Source organism: Thamnophis sirtalis, unplaced genomic scaffold (assembly GCF_051295495.1).
Source record: "Thamnophis sirtalis isolate CommonGarterSnake01/CBP01778 unplaced genomic scaffold, rThaSir2_p1.2 scaffold_7, whole genome shotgun sequence".
Lineage (NCBI taxonomy): Eukaryota > Metazoa > Chordata > Lepidosauria > Squamata > Natricidae > Thamnophis > Thamnophis sirtalis.
Window position 1 is genome coordinate 64,962,570 of NW_028261387.1, and position 22,192 is coordinate 64,984,761.

The 22,192-nt window shown below is 34.0% G+C and overlaps 1 protein-coding gene across 5 annotated transcripts in view; it reads left to right on the forward strand.

The window, feature by feature from the left end:
* TOX2 (TOX high mobility group box family member 2) overlaps positions 1–22,192 on the forward strand; it is a 209,452-nt gene that overhangs the window by 61,708 nt on the left and 125,552 nt on the right. For 4 of the 5 annotated variants that reach the window (XM_087720317.1, XM_087720314.1, XM_014069267.2 and 1 more), the window contains exon 2: positions 13,286–13,351. In XM_087720317.1, the coding sequence (XP_087576443.1) occupies positions 13,286–13,351 (66 nt within the window). Of the gene's footprint in view, positions 1–5,746; positions 5,767–13,285; positions 13,352–22,192 lie in introns of those variants that run through there. The other variant, XM_014069270.2, reaches the window with a different exon arrangement.

Sequence of the window (22,192 nt, forward strand, 5' to 3'; positions counted from 1 at the left end):
CACAGATTGGACATGAAAAATAGTGCAAAGCTTCCAATCTCAGTGAATTGATTTATCAGAAATCTAAAGTTGCAGGACTTGGGAGAAGGATAATATAATATAATATAATATAATATTTATATTATATAATATAATATTTGGTAGGACCTCTTCCTAGCACTCAGTGCTTTTTGCTATTTTTTTCTTCCAGAACATTAAAATAATTTTGATGGAGTTTGAGAGATCCAGGAAGAGGACATATATGGTGCCTTCCAGGGAAAAAGATTAATTTTTGCTTTTCTGTTCCTGCCACCCTATTTTATGATTCCAATCACTTTGCTATTGGCACACATTCCTTTTTTATTGAAAAAGTTTCATTTCATGCTTATTTTGTCTTAATAACATATATTTTCTTCTTGCCTGATTATAGGTACATATATATGGGTTTCACAATACTCAGATTATTGTCTTATATTATGAATTTCATGAGCATTGTGATTATTTTGTACATATTTATGTTTAACTGAATTGTTGGAAAGAATACTTTCTGAAGTGTTCTTCCATTTCCTTCCTTCCTTCCTCCTTCCCTCCCCTGCCCTTTCTGTGTATGTGTGTGTGTTGGAATGGATTTTAATCTAAATTTAGATAATGCCATAGCATTATTATTTTTAAGGTGCTTACTGTCATAATTGTGTACTGTTTGAATACTATTTCAGAGTAGGAGAAACAAGGTAGAGGAGGTGATGTAAAAACTTTGAGAAGCCACAAGCCCTCCCTCTACTTCCTCCCTTCTACATCATTTGTTAGTGTTTTTTAAAATCTTTCTGTGTTTTGTTCATTGAATTTAAACTACTAGTGAACAGCTTTGTAGAGGAAAAAGTACTGAAATAAAAGTTTAGGTCAATCTGAATATTTCAGATACTAAACTGTTCTTTGAATGGCTGTTATCACTCTACATGGGGCACCCAAGGCAGTTGCTCCCTGGGTCGAAGACGTTTCTATCAGTTGAACCTTCATATTTTACTATGAATTCATAAAAGTCCATATTTTCTTATTTTGTAAGGAAAAACAATCTGAAAATTTCTTTATCATGCAATGATACTCTTGACAGTGAAAATGAACTCAGAGTACAAAACTTTTTCATAATCATTGAGCACATTAAACATGGATGTGGCATTGATAAATTAAACATTTTTGATTAAACATACAATTGAATGCATGCTTTTTTGTGAGGGGATTAAGATATATTGAAATGTATGGGATTTGTATCCAAGCAGATCTTATAGGAGTGTACTGTAAATCTTATTATTGAATCATAGAACCATAGAACAAGTGGAAAGAGCATTATAGAAACGGAAAGGACTAAGATAAGCTAAGAAATCCTTTCTCAGTGCAAGAATCCAATTTAAAGCATCCATGATAAATATATAGACATCCTATGCTGGAAGATATCAGTGGTGTATGCTCCTTCTCTTTTACTGGTTTTAAAGATTGAACTATTTTTAACATTCATTCAGAGTCTATTTCTTCCAACATTAACTTGTTATTCCCTTTTAGGACAAGAGAGAATGTGCCAGTTTTCTTTTCACTCATGCATTTAATATATTAAAAAGTGTGATTGACAACTACTCTATTTTCTGTACCCAAGGCTGAATATATACAGTTCCTTCAATCGTATTTTCTGATAATTTCAGTTGTCATTCTTTGCACCTGTTCTAATCCATCTGACTCCACCTTAAAATATGATGCCCAGAATTTGATACTACTTGAGTTGAGGTCTGCAGTGCAAGTGAATGACTGACAATGTAAAAGGATTTGTTGACCAAGGTTTGAGTTAAACCAATTGCATGCTGTTGGCATGGTATGGGTTGTACCTCACAAAAATTTGTAAAGAATGTGAGGCCAAAGCAAGGGAAGTTTGAACAAGATTTTAAAGAGAATCCAGTAGAGTTGGAGACACAATCCCTGATTAAGGATCTCTGATAAAAACTTGTGCACTTTGAAAGTGAGAGCTACTAAAGAAGTAGAAAGAACTTTGACTCAACATTTATGGTCTTGATAGTCTATATATGAATGTTTACATTATGGGGAATAAAAAGGATGAGCTTGAAGACTTAGTACATGAAGGCAGGTATGTCTTAAAAGGTATAAAAAGTCCTGATGGGAAGAAACCCATGATTGGAATATAATAATTGAAATATGAATTATTCAGAAGAAACCAAAACAATAGGAAATGTTAGAAGAAAAAGGAAGAATGACATGCAGTTAAACATTTAATGTTATTGTGTTAAAATAATCTCCCTTTACAAATCCAAGTCAGTACACTTACCACTTAACATGTGGGTTTAAAATAAATGAATAAAAAGTTGCTGATAATATTGAATATTAAGAAAAAAGAACTTTGTGCCATGGAATTATGTCCCCCAAGAAGTGGTAAATAAGCTTTATTTAATGTGTTTCTGCAAGAAAGCAGTTTGATGAGGATGCTTTGATTTGAAATTATGAAATTACCAAATATAAAGATTGAAGAATACTTAGGACTGAACCTTATAGCACCCTATTCTATAACTCATTCCATTAATAGAAAAAAGTTGAAGGCAACTCCGACTATTGCTGACTAGCTGTGAGACACCTAATGGAATTTCCATTCAGCCCAACTGATTTCCTAATCAGTAGGTCACAAGATATATCTTCAAATGTTTTTGTTTTCAAATAATATAAAAACCAGAAGAACATAAAAGTTTTTTTGCTTTCCTTGTGATTAAAATAAAAAACACTATTTTGATGGTGGGCCACTAGGATACCATGCCATAAATATGCTTGCATTTCATAGCTGTTTATATTGCTTATAACCTGCATTTATTACCCTAGTAAAAATATTTAAACTTCAAAAAAAGTGTTGTATATATGTTGAAAAGTGTTGATTGTCTCTAGGAGTTATTCTTAGAACAGATTTTAACATAGTTGCAGTAATGTACTGCTTGAAAGGGCTTGTCTAAAGTCATGCTTTTTTGTGTGCTTTTCTGAATCTTTGCCAACACACTTTGAAACAATATATTCTGCTTGTCATTTGAATATATCTGCAGCAGCGCATAACATTTATGTCTCCTTTATCATTTTTTTTGGATGTCATTCAATACATTAAACATTAAACATGTTTAATTTTACTTTCTTCTTGAAAAATTCATTTCTTTGCAGTATGACTTTCCCCTTTTAACTAAATCCAATGAAATACTATTTAGATGAGATAGATTAAGGTCAAGAATATAATTTGAAGTAGTTCTGCCCTCCAGCATGATAAAGTTTGTAGTTTATCTATTTGTAAGCTTTCTAAATCGGCTCATTCAGTTACAATGGTGCATCAAATTGGCCCTTTGCTTTTCTAAAGTAAGTGGTTCTATTGTTTCATAGAATAGCATCTAAAGTCAGGGAGAAGGAAACTAATTTTGCAAATGAAGAATACTATTTCTTTAGGATTACTTTTGGACTAATGCTATAAGCATATATTAGGAATTCATTTCAACTCAACTCCTAAAAACAATCTGTAAAGCTGGTTTCTGTCTTATTTATAAGCCATTTTTTTCTTTCATAGAACTCAAGGTTAGATCATTCAGGATTTAATTGCCAGGTAGTCTTTCATCTGTGCACTGAATAATTGTTTCGGTAAGATTTGTCTTGTTGCTATGTGGGGGAAGTAGGGAGTGTAAATATTTTAGGTCCAAGGACATTTGGAAATGTTCATCAACAAGTGAAAGCAATGATAATACACACCATGCAAAGAGTTACCACAGTATGAAAGGGCATAATTGTTTCTATTGATGAATTCAATGAAATAATAATGGTTGCCCCCATATACTATATCTTATTGTGGAATTGGCTGATTAGTTAGATCAGCTAGAGATTTCTAAGCCTTTCTGCTAATGACCTGTCTCTATTGTCTAGCTCTTGTCTAAAGTTTGAGAAACCTGGAGGCTAACAAAATCTTGTGAAAAGTCCTAGGAATACAAGGCAGCACTTAGTGAAAGTAGTTCTTGCCCAAGGGAACATTTTTGGTGAGGCATTTTCTTTTATAACAGTCTAAATTGTCCAATATAACGATATATTTGGGAAAAAGGAAAAATAAAATTAAGTGAAATAATAGAATTAATGAACTAGACTAGACTAGACCAGAATAGAATAGAATAAAATCTGGAAGGGACCTTGGAGGTCTTCTAGTCCAGCCCCTCCTGCTCAAGTAGGAGAACCTATGCCATTTCATATCATTTCAATGACTGTCTAGTCTCTTCTTAAAAACCTGCAGTGTTGGAGCACCCACAATTTCCGAAGACAAGCTGTTCCACTGGTTAATTGTCCTCACTGTTGGAAAGTATCTCCTTAATTCCAGGTTGCTTCTCTCTTTGATTAGTTTCCAACCATTGGATTACATTCCATTACATTCACCCAACGTTTGAAATGAAAGCAATAAAGTGAAACTAAATCAGGTGTATCAAGTAATGTAACTGAGAATATATGCAAAGTTTCTTGAAGAAAATAGGGAATGAAAGAAAACAATTGTTCATCTAACGAGTTATTGTTAGAGAAACTTAGATTTGGACTAAGTCTCATTTTATAGAAGCTTGAGATATGTAATAATCAGCCTCTTAATAGAATTGGATCCATCTTATATTTGTAGTATAAATGAGTTAGACAGTTTCAATTTAACCAGCAGTTCCAGGGAATGGTGTTAAATTGATTATATATATTTTTAGATAAAATTAGAATAAATATTTTTTCTGGCAGAGTTTCAGAGTCAAAGCACTCTAGCGTGCAGTGCTGAGTTGTATTGAATATTGTTTTGTTTTAATTAAAAAGTTGAGCATCTTTGTTTCTATTAGTTTCACACTTTGCTTCTAATTTCTATGACAAATTCTCTAGAAATTAGCATATACAGAATCTTGAAGAATCAAGTATCCAGGGGCTACATAGAGAGCTAGTTATGCTGCTCCACACAATTGTAAACTTTTATCATTATGCATTTTTCAGCAATATTTATATACATTAACTATTTTATATATTTTATATGTAGCCCAAGACAATTCCTCTTTACTCAGTGAGGCACAGGCAAGCCAGAAGGTTGGACACCCATCTATAAAAGGAAAATGAGATAGTTAGGCACTGCTTGATGTGAGAGGAAGAAAATAGTTGTGCTTACAAGAGAGACTAGGCTAAAATTCAGGCCATTTCAAATTCAATCTTAAAAGTTGTTTCCATGGTATTATGGGTAGTTCTTGATTAACAAACAACAATTGGTACTAGAATTGCCACTGATAAGCAACTGAGCCATTTAGGAATGGCAATTCTGACAGTTCTGGTTGTCATTGTTAAGCGAGGACTGCACAGGTCAATAAGTGAGGATATCACGTGCCATTTGCAGCCGCCTGCTGACTTTCTTATGGTCTGGTAGCAAAAAGTAGCTTTTGTATCCTGGGATTTGTAATTAGATTTATAACATTACAGAATATGTGGACTGTTCTGGTTACAGACAACCTCAGTAAGTCTGTAGCTATATAGAAAACAATTTTCATAGTAATAATAACAAAATCAAAAATTTAGTACCAAGTCAGATTAAAAGATATTGCAATGTTTTAAATTAAGCCAAAATTTGGTAAGTTATTGTTCCTTTTTTGTCTTTATGAACACTTAAATAGTTTAGATTTTGTGGAACCCAGTCCGAAGAATGACAAAAACAGGCCCTGGACTGTTTATAGGGGGATTTAGAAAATTGAACATCAGCCATAAAACTAATCAGTAAGTTCAATATTTCTGACTAGACAATTTATTTACTTTAAAAGAAATAGAAAACATCCTGAAGCAAAATGATTGTTGGCTTCAAGATTCCTGTATTGGTCCAGTTTCTTGGCGTTTCAGGATTCCAAAACTTTTCTGCTTCTATTTTTTCTGGTGGATCCTAAACATGAATAAGAACAATATTTACTAGTTGGGGTAGGGATTAAATGTCAGAGTCTGCAGCATGGTGTGCAATTGACATTCACAATGTGGATGAAAAGTTTTTTTATTGTGATATTTCAACCATTCAACTGATTTATCTTGCTTATCCTATTTTGCAGTGCTGTCAGACAAAGCAGAATTTATTTCAATGTAGTCTTTTTTTCTTCATAAATTTCTTGTTTTCGTATGTTTTCCCTGCTTCTTCTTTATCTGTAAATCAACCTTCCTCATGTCTGAGGATCATTGGAAATATTCAACGTAATTGGACACCAAACTGGAATAGTTTGCTGGCACCTTCATTCCCTTGTTTGTTTCTTATGAAATCTGAAATTTTCAGTTTTTTCCACATCTTTTTATTTGGGGAACATATTTTTCTTGGAATGCCACATCTTCTGATCTTGAAAAGCCATTAAAATCCTTTTCCTATTTGTATTTGTAATCATCAATTGCAAATAATTATATCCTTGTTTCTATTTCCACTTCCATTAATTTTTCATCTTCATTGAGATAATGTCTATAGTGTCCTGATTTCCTTTTGTTTTTACTACGGTATATTCTGTCTGATATTATATTTGGGCATTTATTAACCAACAGGTGGGAACAGCAGTAGAACATCATAAAGGCAAAATCAAAATTAGGAAGAAAAGCACTCATAACATCTAGATATGCAGATCATATCTGCAATAGAAAGCTAGATACTTCAATAGAGAATAAAAGGAAAGATCCATGTATTTGAAGTTCAGGAAAGGGATATTAATAAAGGTTAACTTTAAAAAAACATTAATCCCTGTTCAGTGATGTGCAGTCAAGGGAGGCAGGGGAGGCAGAGCCTCACCACTGTCATCATGAAAAGAAAAAAAATGTAAAAGGAAAAAGGCTGAGGTAGTTGCTGCTAGAGTCACAGTGGATGACTCTGCTTAGTGCTTAACTGTTTAAAAAAGCCTCTAAAAAGTGGCCCACTACAGGAGGAGGCAGGAGAACAACTTGCCTCATCTAGTCTGGCATTTTATGATCACTCGAGCAGAGTTAAGCAAGAGTTAAAAGCCGAAAAATTCCTTATGTAGATGAGGCACGTAGTTCTCTTGCCTCCTCCTGTAGAGGGTGTTTTTTTAGAGGATTTTTTAAACAGTTAAGCAGAGTCATCCATTGGGGACTCTGGCAGCAGCTAACCCAGCCTGACCTCAGCAGCTCTGGCCTTTTTCCTTTTACATTTTTACATTTTCATAATGGCAGGCAAGAGCAGAGTTGAAATCCTCTGTGATTGTAAAACAGCTGGAAAAGGTATGTGGGTCGGAGAGAGGGAGAGGAATTCAAAATTAATGTAATTTGTAAGTAATTGTAAGTAATTTTTGTGTGTGTGTGTGCGCGCGCGTCTGTTTGTTTCTTCATTCAAACAAACTCAATTTGAGAGAGTTTGTTTGAGAGTGAAGAGAGGGAAGGGGGTAGGAGTTGGAGAGGCAGGGAGGGCAGCCCACCAGATTTCTTTCTCTGTGTCCGGGGCAGCCCACCAGCAGAGGTGGGTCTTTTACTCGCCTCTGCTGGCGGGCTGCCGCTTTCTTTCTTTTGCCCAGAGGCTGCAGCCTGCCTGAGCTGCCTGTCTCTGGGCAAAAGAAAGAAAGCGCCAACCTGCCCCTGGCTTTCTTTTGCCCGCTTCTATGTCGGACATAGCGGCGGGCAAAAGAAAGCCAGTGGTGGGTTGCCACTTTCTTTCACCCGCCTGTCAGAATTCAGGCGGGCAAAAGAAAGAAAGCACTTTAGATAATGGGATGTCGGGGAAGAAGACTGCCTCACCAGCCATAAACCTCACTGCACGTCACTGTTCCAGTTATGTTTTGATCTTGAATGTGGCTTCGCATCTTGCATGAAGAAGTAACTCTGAATGGCATGTAAAACTGGCAATAATCTTCCATATGAGATATTTTGTTTTAAACTCAGATCTTCAACTGGCTTAATTGTTCTTCATATTCTTAGCATCTGCCCCAATGTACAGTAATCATTTGTTTTTACACTCTACTGCTTACTGTAATGTTTACGTGATGCTTGATGTGAAGTGTATTTGTGCAGGGCGGGGGATGGGGTGGGATTGTTTTATCAGTCAGCCTTGTAGGAGAGCTTGATGTTGATTTGGACTGAGAATGGGTGGCTAACTCCAGGGTCACCCACCTGGTTTCCATTCACAACAGAGAGCTAGAAACTGAATCTTCCCATTACTAGTTCAGTACTTTAACTACTGCACCATGCTGATTCTCTTCAATCAGCTTGATTATTTCTATTTTTTTTAAAAAACAACCACGAATGTTTATTTTTTTAAAGAAACATTTATTTATATAATTTATGTGCATACACTTGAGAGTAGACATTGTCAAACCAACAAGATCTATTTTTTAAGATCTGGAAAGGCACTGCAGTATGAAATATGTAATCTCCAGTCCAAATCTATTTTGATGTTAACTTATGTTAACTTACTGACTTACTGACAGTTAACACAAACTGTGTAGGTGCAAATTAATAGGTAATTAACCCATTAAATTAGAATAGTTAGATTACATGGCTGTACTGTAATTAGGTATATCACCATACTTTTTCTGTTGCAAAAGGCATAAAAGCAATATCAAAATATATTTCAATAATCGGTGACATGGGAGAAAGAATAATTAGTATAATAGTTCTGAACTATTCCCCAGCCAGTAACAGAAAAGTTTTTCTTGTCTACCATGCTTAGTTGATTAAAAATAAATTGGATCAATTTTGCTTGGAAATAGAGTATAATAAATGTATTAGCCTTATTTCCTGAAATTGATTAGCATCTCTATATACATGAGGAGATAGTTCTAATCAAAACTAAGAGAAAATCATTTTAACAAATGGAAAATATTAAAATGTTTTGTTTCTATCATAAAGACGGTACAATTATAAAGCTGATTGTCTCCAACTGCTTTCTGCCACAGAGTGATAACACATCATACATCTATTCATCTGGCTATAGCATAAGTTGCAATCATTTAATTGAAAAAAAAAGCTAGCAGTATGTTTTTTAAATATATTTTTTTGTTCTTACTGCTTTCAGGAGTTAAAACAAATCTAATCTTCAGGGACGAAGTTCTGAAGTTTCCATTGAATTTTGAGAGTTGATTTTCAGCCTCACTGCTTGGCAATCAGAAGCATAGTAATTTCCAAGATAGGCTTCATTATAGTTACTGGGCTAGGGAAAGAATAGCATATAAAGCAATAAAATAGATATGTATTACCAAATTGGAATTATGAAAAGGGAGAGTTTGAATTGGCTTTCAAGCAAATAGCACAGTTAAGAAAGGCATACACATATCTGCTGAAATCTAAAGTAATAGTGATGATATTAGACTGCCTCCTGAAGATGGAAAATAACAGATACACGAATATGTGTGATTTGAAAAATGTGCACTAATACTTGCTTTGCTCAAAAGTATAGCTTTCATGAGAAGTAAAATAAGTTGAATATAGTTTGATTTCTAGATGTCGCTCAGCAGTTGCTAGAACCAACTATGGTGGCTTTAAAACTGTAGCATTTACTGGTCCATGTACATAGTTAGAAAATAGCAGTTTAAAAGACAGTTTAAGATAACTCTCCTCACTTTCCAAAGAAAGATGAATTCATTTGTCTTCATACCACTTTCTTGGTAAATCTAAGATATTTTTTTCATTACAACCTAAACTGTTTTGTGGGATCTATTGTAAAAAAGCAGCAGCTGAGTCCAAAATGATAAAAAGTAATGCAAGGTAATGTACGAATGCTATAAAGAAGGTCATAATGTGGTAATGGAAGTAGCACCTGCTGATGGAATGACAGTTATAATTTTCCCTTCTGATCATCCTCAAACATTTCACAGAAAAAAATATCTGTATGGGAGGTATATGGGTATACGTGTATGCATGTATATAAATTATAATAGTAACACCAATACATGTAGTCCTCGACTTACAACAGTTTGTGTCAACTCATAAAGTTGCCATTGTGAAGAAAGGGGGGGGAGCGCATTCCACACATACCTTTGGCTAGTGTCAGATCTCAGATTAGAGCCAAGGTGGCGCAGTGGTTAAATGCAGCACTGCAGGCTACTGCTAGATCAGCAGGTCAGCGGTTCAAATCTCACCGGCTCAGGGTTGACTCAGCCTTCCATCCTTCCGAGGTGGGTAAAATGAGGACCCAGATTGTTGGGGGCAATATGCTGACTCTCTGTAAACCGCTTAGAGAGGCCTGAAAGGCCTATGAAGCGGTATATAAGTCTACTGCTATTGCTATTATTGCTATAGATTACTGTAGCAGCCTTGTGAGGCATGCACCTTGTTGGTGAATGTAATTTATAACACCAGACTGAGGGGAGGGAGGAAACAGGTAAAGTTCAGCCATAATTAAAATGAGATCAGATCTGACTGCAATGGGGTATTGCTGAAATGGTGTTCCTAATGAATGACTGGATTTCTTTTGAAACTTGGCTCAAGGCTCATGAATTAATTAGGATATCTTTTGGAAATCTGACAGTTTGCTTAGTGACTCTTCGAAGTTACAACGGCACTGAAAAAAGTAACTTGTGACCATTTTTCACACTTTTGACCATTGCAGCATCCCCGTGGTTATGTGATTTACATTCAAATGCTTGACAATTGACTCACATTTATGATGATTGCATTGTCCTGGGTCATGGGATCACCTTTTGCAACCTTCTGACAAACAAAGTCAATGTGGAAACCAGATTCACTAACCGTGTTACTAATTGGACAACTGCAGTGATTCACTTAACAAATATGGCAAGAAAAGTCATAAAATGGAACAAAACTTACTTGAAAAATTTTCTTATTAAGCAACATAATTTTGGGGCTCACTTATGATTGTAAGTTGAGGACTACCTGTATAGCTGGACAGTTATATCTATCAAGTCCTACTGGGCCTACTGTAAAGTAGCAAAACAAGAATTTTGGGAAGAAAATAGTTTTGCATGTATACAACTCCACAAGAATATTTAAGGAAAATAAAAGAAAATTAATAATAACCAATTTATACATCCATTTAATAAAAATGATTCTGTAGTTCAGTTTTCCAGTTCTGCAGTGGCCTGTAGTTCTGCAAGAAACTAAGGAAGAAAAAAATTGCAGCCAATATTCTATCACTAGAGCTTTGCCTCTTAATCAGTGTTTCTTGGATCTTTCTTTTTTTAATTAACATGTTATGTGGTCTTAAAAAGTTGGAAACCATTTGCTGTAGACCAGTGTTTTTCAACCACTGTGCCGCGGCACACTAGTGTGCCGTGACATAGTGTAAGGTGTGCCATGGGAAAATTATATATAGTCAATATAGGCACAGAGTTAATTTTTTTTAACATTTTCTAATGGTGGTGTGCCTCGTGATTTTTTTTCATGAAAAAAGTGTGCCTTTGCACAAAAAAGGTTGAAAAACACTGCTGTAGACAGTCCTTCTTCTAAGGATTTTAGCTACATTATTTCCATTGGATTGCACGACAGTAAATTATTTCAATGACTAAATCATTTTCCAAACTTTTATTAGATGTTTGTTTCATATTTTTCATTACAACAATTTAATTCATCTCAACTCTCCATTTTTGATTTTGTACTGAATTCCATCTAATATTCAATAACTGATACTTGTATTAAACGTAGATGCTGATTAACCAACGGCATTTAATTATTTAATCTGAAGTACATAAAATAATCAGAATATTTGTTGTATTATAATAGCAAAAGATACAAGGCAGGTGAAATGTTCACAATCCTATCTTTTATGAATGTTTTATGAAAGTTTTATGAATGAGAAATCAAAGTATGTAGGGCATAGAAACTTACAGAAAACTTGCTGTGTTGGCAAATAAAAATTTATCATGGTAAGAGAATTATTATATAGTTATAATATAAAACAGCTCAAAACCCTCAACTGATCATTTAATTATAATAATTATAATTTAATGTTTTATTATTTATAATTATGGTTATTATGATTATTTAACAATAAAGTAACAACTTGAGGCGGGTCACAAAACACCAGACAATATTAAAAATAATATAAGAAACGGCAAACTGAACTACAATAGCCCTTTCTTCATAACAAGTGAATTTATCCTATAGTTTTCTTCTTTCTCTAAATAAATATTTTTAAAAAACACTGTTGATTCTGGAGAAATATGGTACTAATGAAAATAAATTTACTTTTAGTTTTTTGAAAGGATTTTCTAGGCTAGATTTTGCCATTAAACCTTCATTTATTATGACCAAGCTTACTATCCATAAGAAAAGACAGAAGAAGACAACAAATTTACTCTTTACCTTCCTTTCTTCTCTTTTGCCCAATACTCAAGATTTCTGCAGTAATTAAGCAAATCTGTTGGAAAAGGATAGTAGAAAGAATAAAACAATAATTTGCAGTATAGATACAGTATATAATAAAATCACAGTAAATGAAGCAGCAAAACAGTAAAGAAAGGTAAAGCAGCAGCAAAGTTGTATTTAAAGAGCTTGAAGATTGAGAACCTAGAGCAAATAGATTTTAAAGGAGTATCTCTGGGAAGGAATTCTGCAAACAGGACCTTACTTTTAAAAACAAAAACGACACCCTTTTGTCATTTAGCATGCACCTCACTTCAAGAGCACCTTAAGAAACATTTCCAATGCAGATATTTTGGGCCCCAGTAATATGAAATAGAAATACGAAAATAGATGATCTTCTGATAATCTGGTCCAAACTATTTATTTTCAATTCTACGGTTTACTAAAATGAAGGTGATTTAGATCCATCTATTATTCATAAAGGTTCTTTCCTAATGCCCGATAGGGCTTTACCTTAATAATTACTAGTATGGAGTGTAATCTATTGTATGCCAACATATGTTTTCCTTCATGCAAGTGTGTGATATGAGAATTTGTCTCTTAGACCTGGTTTTTCAATTAATTTTAAATTTAATTTCCTAATCCTCCTGCTTATAACATATGATTTCTATAAGCAGCCCTTTTCTTTAGGAGTTATAAAATTTATTTCCCTACTTTTACAGTAGTAAAATCTTAAAAACTTTCCACCATACTGATTTTCAATTGCACACAGTGGTGATACACCTTTTTGGGATAACTACAGACCAGTTTACATAAAACATCTGTAAGACCCATGCTGCGATTTTGGTTTATTTTGTGCTAATTTCTGTAACATTTAGAATTATTTTCAGCAATAAATCAAACAGTCAATCAATCAAGGGTTAGACCAGCTGCTTATAGAATTTAGCAATTTCTTGACGGTTCCTGTATACTTGCATTTTGATTATTTTTTTCCCTGTCATTCCAGTTTGACGGAGAGAACATGTATATGGGAATGAATGACAATAACCAGGAATTCCTCTCAGCAAATCAGGTAAAATGAATTGTCTTTTCAAGGATGTGTTGGCTTAGGATAGCCTCATAATTTGCTTATGCAATATTAAAGACAGAATCTAATCTAGAGGGATAAAATGAAGATGGGGTAGCAATACACACAGATTATCAGCGCCAAAGACTAGCCTATTGAATGTGAAAAGATAAGTAGTCTAGGCAGAAAAAAATGTTTGTTTAGATTCATAGTCCATCCATCCTGTGTACCCCTCCCCCCTGGTATAGCCATAGAAGAAGATATGTTTGTGTATATAGGTTTCCTCCCTTGATGATAGTGTGTGTGTATGTGCACATGCAACTTCAAGTCATCCTTGACTCCTCATAGCTTCTTGGATTAATCCTTGCAATATTTTGGGCAAGGTTTTTCAAAATTGGTTTGCCATTGCCTCTTTCCTAGGACTCAGAAAGAATGGCTGGCCTAAACTGGTCTCATGACTAAGGCAGAACGAGAACTCGGTTTCTCGCTTAATAACCTAGTGCCTTAAATAATACCTTGGTGCTAAACCCCAAGTGAATTCTATTAATTGTATGGCTTTTCCTCACTTTTTTCAAATACTTTTGCAGAATTTCCCTGTATTCAAATACATTTTTCTTCATCTTTCACAGTGAGGTTGGAGTAGCTGGATACCATGCAAAGCATGCCCTGCCAAGAGTCTAATTTATTAGAGTTCCAATCAAGGAAATTTTGAAATTTTGCTTGCTTTTGGGAAGATTAAATATATTAAAAATGGAGTTTTAAAAAATGTTTCTTGCAACAATTGCCATATATTCTCCAAATGGACAATTTGTCCTTTTCTTAAATTCACAACACCTATTCTGATAAGTCTGTACACATTGAAAAAGTATGTAAATGCATATTGTGTAGTATTTGTCAATCCTTTATGTTTTCAACCATGACAATTTAACTTATTTATATATTATTTTATTTAGGGCCTGTATTTTTAAATCCAATTCTCTTCATACGTTTCTAAAACAATTTCTATTGGAAAAATGAACTGTTCATATAGTAAAACTTCACAATATAATGAAATGTAAGAATATATAACCAAAATAAAATCAAGAAAACAACTGGCAGCAGAGCGAGGAAAAAATTATTTGCTATATCAGCTTTTGGAAATGGAAAGAGAAAAGGAAATCTTACATCTCCTTATGGAATGATAACAAAGATGGAGCCTCAGAGATTTCCCAAGAGGGAAAAAAATGCAAACAATGGAGGAATATGAACACAGAATTTCTGTGAGCTCTGTTCTTCTTTAAACATGGCTTACAATGCTCTCTTTTTTGGTTTGGTTCTGTAATCTCATAGATCAGTGTTTCTCAACCTTGGCAACTTGAAGATGTCCGGACTTCAACTCCCAGAATTCCCCAGCCAGCGAATGCCAAGGTTGAGAAACACTGCCATAGATGATAGAATAGTCTTTAAAAAATGTATTTATTACACTGCAGAAAAGATCCTTGATAGTGGGATTAAGGCTAAGTGCAAGAATGGAAAATAAAATTAGAAAAAGTATTATTAAAAATCAATGTATTTTGATGTAGTTTTTAAAGAAGAATTCTAATTATTCCCATAATTAGATTTCTGATTTAACAAAATACTAAAAGCATTCATGCTTTCATTTAATATCTGAGTTCTGGTCTGGATACAGCTAGTGAATTTTCTGTTTTATTGTTCATCACTATAACAGATCTTTAGAATCTCATTTACTTAAGTGACTGGAAACAGAAATTTACTGCTGAGCTTCTAAATGAAATTCAAAATTTATTTATTAACAGACCAGCTCAATGCTCTATATTTTGATAGAAAAATGTAAAGAACCATTCTGCATACCAATTTAAAAAGTAAAATCAGTGACAGGTTCTAAGAGCCAGTTTGGTATAATGGTTAAGGCATCAGACTAAAATCCAGGACGTTGTGAGTTGTAGTCTCATCTTAGACACAAAGCCAGCTGAATGGTAGGGTTGAAAGAAATTTGGATTGAGAACTGATGCTGCTTATTATTCCTTTTTAAAGCTTTATACGTGTATTACCTTATATAAAGATTCTCTTGAAAATACATCTAAAATAGAGTTGGTTGAATGGGGTCTGTTGTTTTAGCATGGCATGAATAAACTTTAATTCAGTTCACACACTTTGCCCCTTTCATATCTAATGCATTTAATCTTGCTAGGGGGTCATTAAGGTGCCATGTGCATCCATGGATTCTACTCTTACAAGAGTTTCAGGCTGGTCAATCATGGAAATCATTGCTTTTTTCACATTGCAATAAAAATTCCAAATTCATGTTTGTGGATAAGCCAAGTCAGTTATTAGGATAATTTATTAAAGATAACATGTTACAGTGAATGTACTTCTGATTCTCATGTTTTTCCTGCTGCGTCATGATCTTCTCCATGGGCATATCTTTTAAATATACGAAAGGGTGCTGTAAAGGATAGTCATACATGGCTGGTGATGACCTCAAATTTTAGAACATTTTTTCCTAGAAAAATGTATGGAACATTACGTTTTCTATAGGAAAATTAAAATGTAATTTTGGCAATGGGTTTTGGCTGTACAATGCTATTGTTACGCTAATCTCACCTTGTTTAATTCCTTTTTACTATTTTATCTTGGATGGTATTTCATTTATTTTTTTCAGTATTACTGATATCTGAATAGCTTTATCCAATATTTAATGAAATTGTAGTCTTCTATCCTATCCTATCCTGTTCTTGTAAGTCTACTAAGCTTTTACGTAACCCACCAATAGCCTGTTTGAATAATATTTATATATTGATTTGTATCCTGTCTTTATTATTTTTACAAATAACTCAAAATGGTGAACATGTTCAAACATCTTCCTCTCTTGTTTTCTCCACAATCACCACCCTATGAAATAGGTTGGGTTAAGAGAGAGTGACTGGCCCAAAGTTACCCAGATGACTTTCACGGCTAAGGCAGGACTTGCACTCAATTTTCTTGCCTGGTGCTTTAACTAGCAAACCAAATTGTAGAAAAGCTCATTGTCATCCAGTTATAATGTTATACTAGCACAGGCAAGTTGCCTTATGATACAATCAAATAGCCTTCTTCATATAAGTCCTTTATACAAAAAAAAAGGGGGGGGGTAAGATATTAAGGCAATAGTTATCTAGATCCTTTATGGAATGATAATTTCTGTTCAAGGAAGTGAAGAAGGCATATTTTAATGGTTAATAAATTGCAGTTTGTAGAATTAAATATTCTACAAGATGATTTGCAATACAGAAACTAATTTTACTTGGTCAAAGATGAAAGGAAAGGGATAGTTATAAGCGTGTGAGGCATATTAAAAATCCTTAACAGCTGATATAATTTGTTGCTTCTAAAACTACGGCAATTAGGAATAATTCTAATATAATAATGTAGTCCATTCCTGACTGATTGCTTTTCGCCTTACAGTCAAGAAACACAGTCAAACTATTTTCTGTCTCCTTTAACTCCTGATTAAGATACTAATTTCACCAGCACAGCAGTATGTCATAATTTGGTTAGCCATTCTGTCTCTGAGATTCATGCTGCGACAATCTGTCTGATAATTCATTCTTTATTTAGTAATATATGTCTTAATGTAAGGCAAATTAAAGGACCTACTAGTAATGTATATCCTGCTATGTCTATTTGGCTTTCTGAAGCTGTTAAAAAAATGCTTTGAATATGTCTATCACATGTGATCATAAAATAAATTATTTTCCCTCAGCTGACCATTTTTGATTTGCATTTGTTTTAAGCCATTTAACACGTTACAGGCTACGTTTTGGGTTGCTTGATATGTATTTTCAAAGATGTATAAAAATACTAGAGCCACTTTAAAATTAAACCAAGATTGAAGCAAAATTAGTATAGTGAGTTGAAATTAAAATTTTGCATTCATGAAAAGTACAAAGAGTTTCAGGGAGTTGTATATCTATTTTTAACCCTTCTTTTCAAGGTCCCAAAACCTTAACAGCTTCACTATCTACATTTATACTATATACCAATCATTATTTAGTCATGAATGTACCATATTAAAAAAAGCAGGCTTCTCAGTTCATATTTGGTCTAAAGTGTTTATGTTAAAAAGGATGTACAAATAGTGAATCTGCTTGAGCTAGGCAAAGTACTCTAGTTTTGTTGAGATTACAGAGATAGAACCTGTCTGCCAATCTTTAAAACAACTGAGATTCTTTCTGGAAGTATACAGAAGTTCCAGAGGGCAACCATATGATTTTGGGAACAGACAGCTGTTTTAGCATTTGTAGGCAAGTGCTTCTCTGGTACTCCAAAGCAGTTTTTTGAAATTGAATCTGAAATGCTGTATGGCAGTTTGCATCTACATTAATCGTAAGCATGTTCTGCTTTCTTAATGATTGAGAATGAGTCAATTTTGTCGATAGTAGATTTTCACAGGATTTCGTTGGGATCGAAAGTAACTATCTGCTAATTCATTTAGAAATAACTTTTCTAAACTGATTTATTGTTATTGTATATGTTGGAAACTTGGTGAATGGTTTAAATTCACCATATATCGTATTTTTCAGACTATAAGATGCACCTTTTTCCCTCAAAAAAGAGGCTGAAAATCTAGGGGCATCCTATACACTGAATACAGCATTTTTGCCTCCCGAAACTCCATCCCTTCACCAAAATAGCTCTGCATAGCCCGTAGAAAGTTTTCAGAGAGCTCCTGGGGGCTGGGCAGGGCAGAAATATGTAAAAAATGGCCTATTTGTGCCCCTCCCCCAGCAGCACTCTATAAGCTTTCTAAAGGCTATCCATGCCCTTTTTGTGACATAAACCGGGCCCGTTTTCATGAAAAATGGGCCATTTTTTTGCTCATTTTTGCCCCCCCTTCCCCAGGAGTACTCTACAAACCTACTAAGAACTGTTCATGCTCTTTTTTTGAAAAAAAAATGAGCCCATTTTCACAAAACTGGACCATTTTTGGGAGGTTTGCAGAGTGCAAAAATGTTTTTTTTAGTTTTCCTCTTCAGAACCTTGTTGCGTCTTATAATCCAGTGCGTCTCATACTCTGAAAAATATGGTGATATCTTGAACATTGAAAAGTCATATCTCAGAATGCGCTGTTAAAAACTGTGGAGGTTTTCCAGAAAGTGGCAGATGGGGAGAGCACAATTACCATTAGCTATATTATTCTTATAGCTGACAAACTTAAGTTAGCAATTTGCTACCTTTTATGTTCGAATTCTTTCTTTGTTGCTATATAGAAACATCTTATTGCTGCTTGATGTTTTGTAATAAATACAAAGAATTGGAAATGCAGAAATGCTCTGTCAAAAATAAGATTAATAAAATGATACTATAACATAATTTGTGAGTGAAAAATATTTTAGGATAATATAAACAGAAATTGCAAAGAGAAAAAATAACTGGCAAAGAAAAAATGAAATAAGATATGAATAAAAGTTTGATGAAGTTAACAGTTACGGTACTGCAATATGATTATTTTGCACAATAAAGATATTTGATTTCCCCCCCATTAATTTCTTATTCTCAGTCTCTAAATGCCTAGGGGGGATATACAAAATGTTTTATTCTGTTTGTAATGTTTGTGCTATTCGAATATGATGCTCTTTATATGGAAGAACTCAAACTGTACGAATAGCATAATGTATATAAATTTTACATTAATGGGCATATCTAATATCAGCTCTTTCAGTTTTTAAAACATTTCATATTTTAAGAAAAGTAGAAAGAAAGTACGCAAACACAGACATTAAACATCTCCTGTTCTGGTATCATTGCTCAGGGAATTATAAAGTTTGGGCTGATTTTAGGTACCTAGAAATTGCCTAGAATATCTGGGCCAACTGATGTTAATCTTAACTACACTTCTAGAATTATACCAAAGAATAGTCGTGTCTGCTGGCTATAGTTACTAAACAAAGTTTCAGATTTAGCAAACACATTAATCTGCAATTAAAGCAAGCAGAAACTTCTCATTTCTGCTGTTTGTGGAACATTTAAATTAGGATGTAATTAGGATGCCAGCTCGGGATAATATAGTACCTCTAGCTTGACTGATGTTCTGCCAACATGGAAATTGGTATTTTTAGAATGATTCAGAAGGAGAAGTAGCAAGTGGCTCTCTAGGCCAAAGCCTACTCAACTTTAGCCAAAAGCCAGCCCTGTGTTGAGCTTTTGAGGGCCTATGCATGGAGCAAAGCTCTTTACTATGGCTTTGAGATTTCAATCTTGTTCCATTAAGGTTTAGTTGCTTTAAAGGTTTAATTTAAAAGTTGGTTTAAATAGTGAATTAGTCTGGGATTTAAACTAGAAAATATGTTGTTAATCCACGCCTAGAAAACTCAACATAAGCAAGCATATTTTTTTTACAGAACACATCTGTTATGCTCAAGTGATTAATCAGACTGTTTTGGTTGAAGCAGTAGAAATTCTTACTTGAACTGATGTTATGAGATTTAAGATTTTATACAACAGTTAGAAGGAAGATATTGAAGGCACCCAGAATAAAAAACTATTGTAACCAATGACAATTATATTTCTCCTAGGTGTGAACATGTACATGTAAATTTCTGCTGGTCAGAGATCAGACCTTTCACAAAAAAAATTATGTGAAATTTGAAAATCATGAAATATAAACAAGCAATAATTTAGTTGGTAGCAGCTGATTTAGCTATTGAGTCAGTGTTCAGCTTAAATAACTGTATCTTCCACTTTAAAATTACCACTGAAGGAGAACTTATCACCTTCCTTGGTGATTGTCAATCTGCTCTTAGGTGCACAAACTTTTCCATGAACCAAATTGTATCCAAATCAAAATACATATATTTTATCTAGGTGTGAACCTAAAATATGCATGTTCTGACCAGAGGTGTTTCAAAATGGATGGTGTATGAAAAAGTCAAGGTCATCAGTGTTGGCAAAGCATTGGTAAGCTAAAAGGAAATAGGGCAAAAAAAAAGTTAGGCAAGTTGATGCACGGGTAAGAGAGAAGTGGGGGTACCACTGCCTTGCTTCTCTTGCACCGTAAAGTCCTCCAGATTTTGTTCAAATGAAACCCAAAATAACCATAGTGGTCTGGGTTTCAGCCAAACCAAAGAGTAACCTGTCCAGAAGAATTCAACAGAACAGAAATTTGTGTGTTTGGGGTTTGAAATAAAACACATTTTCTACTTCATAAGTTCTCCAACTCTTACTGACATGACTTTTTTCTGTAATACTTGCTTGGAATCTGTTTCTCCATCATTTAGTTTGATAATATGGTCCTGCAATCTGGAATTTTTAAAAAAGCAGGTCTTAACCTTTTGTGATATTTTGAGGTATTTGAAGAGTGTGCTTCTCCAATTGTCTGTTCTCAAGGCTAAACATATTCAGCTATTTCTAATCCCTTGATTATCTTTTTTCCCTTCTTTGAACTTGTTTTCAATTTCTCTGAACCTTTCTTAAAGTATTTTGTTTGCAATCAACTACTGTTCCAATATCTTTTTCACAAATATCTTTACCAGGTCAAGTTACCTCATCCTATACTCAAATATATTATTTCTGTTTCTTCAGCGAAGAAGCTTCTGTAACAATTCTTTCTTTTGGATAAACTTGGAAAGAAAAATCCTTTGAGGAATATAGGGCAATAATTATTAAATGAAATTAATAAAATTTCATAAAGTCCTGCCTGTCAGGGCTTCGTGATTTTTACACATTGATAGCAGAAAAAAGTATAAGAAATATCATCAGGATAAAAGTCATGAAAAACTGCAGATTGTTCAATGAAAAAATAGGTTTTTTTTTGTTATTGATTTAAAGGCAAGAGTTTTAGAGGAAAAACTCATTTTGCAATGAAAAAATAAAGATTTTTTAAAAATTGGTCTGTTTATTAAAGGTTATATCAGCTCATTTGACTAGGGGGAAAAATCAAAGCACAAAAAGCAAACCAATACAGCTGACCAACTTTATATGTTTCTTATCCAGGCTATATTAAAAAAAAATAGAGAAGAGAAGAGGTGGGTTGGAGCATGGCAAGAATAATAACAGTGTTATTCCTGCTGTTAATTCAAAAATACGTGAAATGTAAGTTCAGTATTAAAATAGAAAACTATTTTGATCTTGTATGCTTGAATGGGTTGGATAATGATCTGCATAGGAGAAGAAGTATTTCATACATGCACATACAATGATGCTGGAATATTAAGTTAGCTGTGTATTCTGTTCTCTCCATAGATACTACAGAGTAGCTTTGGATGAGGTATATGACAATGCCAATGAACGTTTTGTAGATTTTACAGCCAATTCATATATCCACTGCATTGCAAAAAGTAGTAGTGCTGCAAAATCTAATTTTTATAAGCTGACACCCATTGTGTTGATTTAACACATGATTTAATTATATCGAAAACCCCAAATATGCTTTTTCGAGAAGCAACTGGACTTTCTTTGAAGATGTTTCGCTCCTTACTTAGCTCTAAAGAAGCTTCTGGTGTCAGCCCTTCTGACATCTTGGATGAGAAGCGAAAGGTTTTCAAAGAAAAACCAAAAAGTCCAGTTACCTCTTGAAAAAGCACCTTTGAGACAACCATGACCTGGATGACTGAGAATCTCCATAGACATATTTCTAAAAACTTAACCTTCCTTGCTTTATTTTATTTTTTTCTTTTAATAAAAACTGCAATTGTGGAAAGTTGCTTGCTTGCAGACATTTCATTACTCACTAATGAGTATGTGATTTGCTCCCTGTTTATATGCAGTAGCTTGCCCTGCCAGTTTTGATGGAAGTGTGGTTTTCTCCTTGTTAATTCCTTGATTAGGGTGCTGTTTTCTGCTTGATTGTTTGCCTTTGTTAATTCCTGT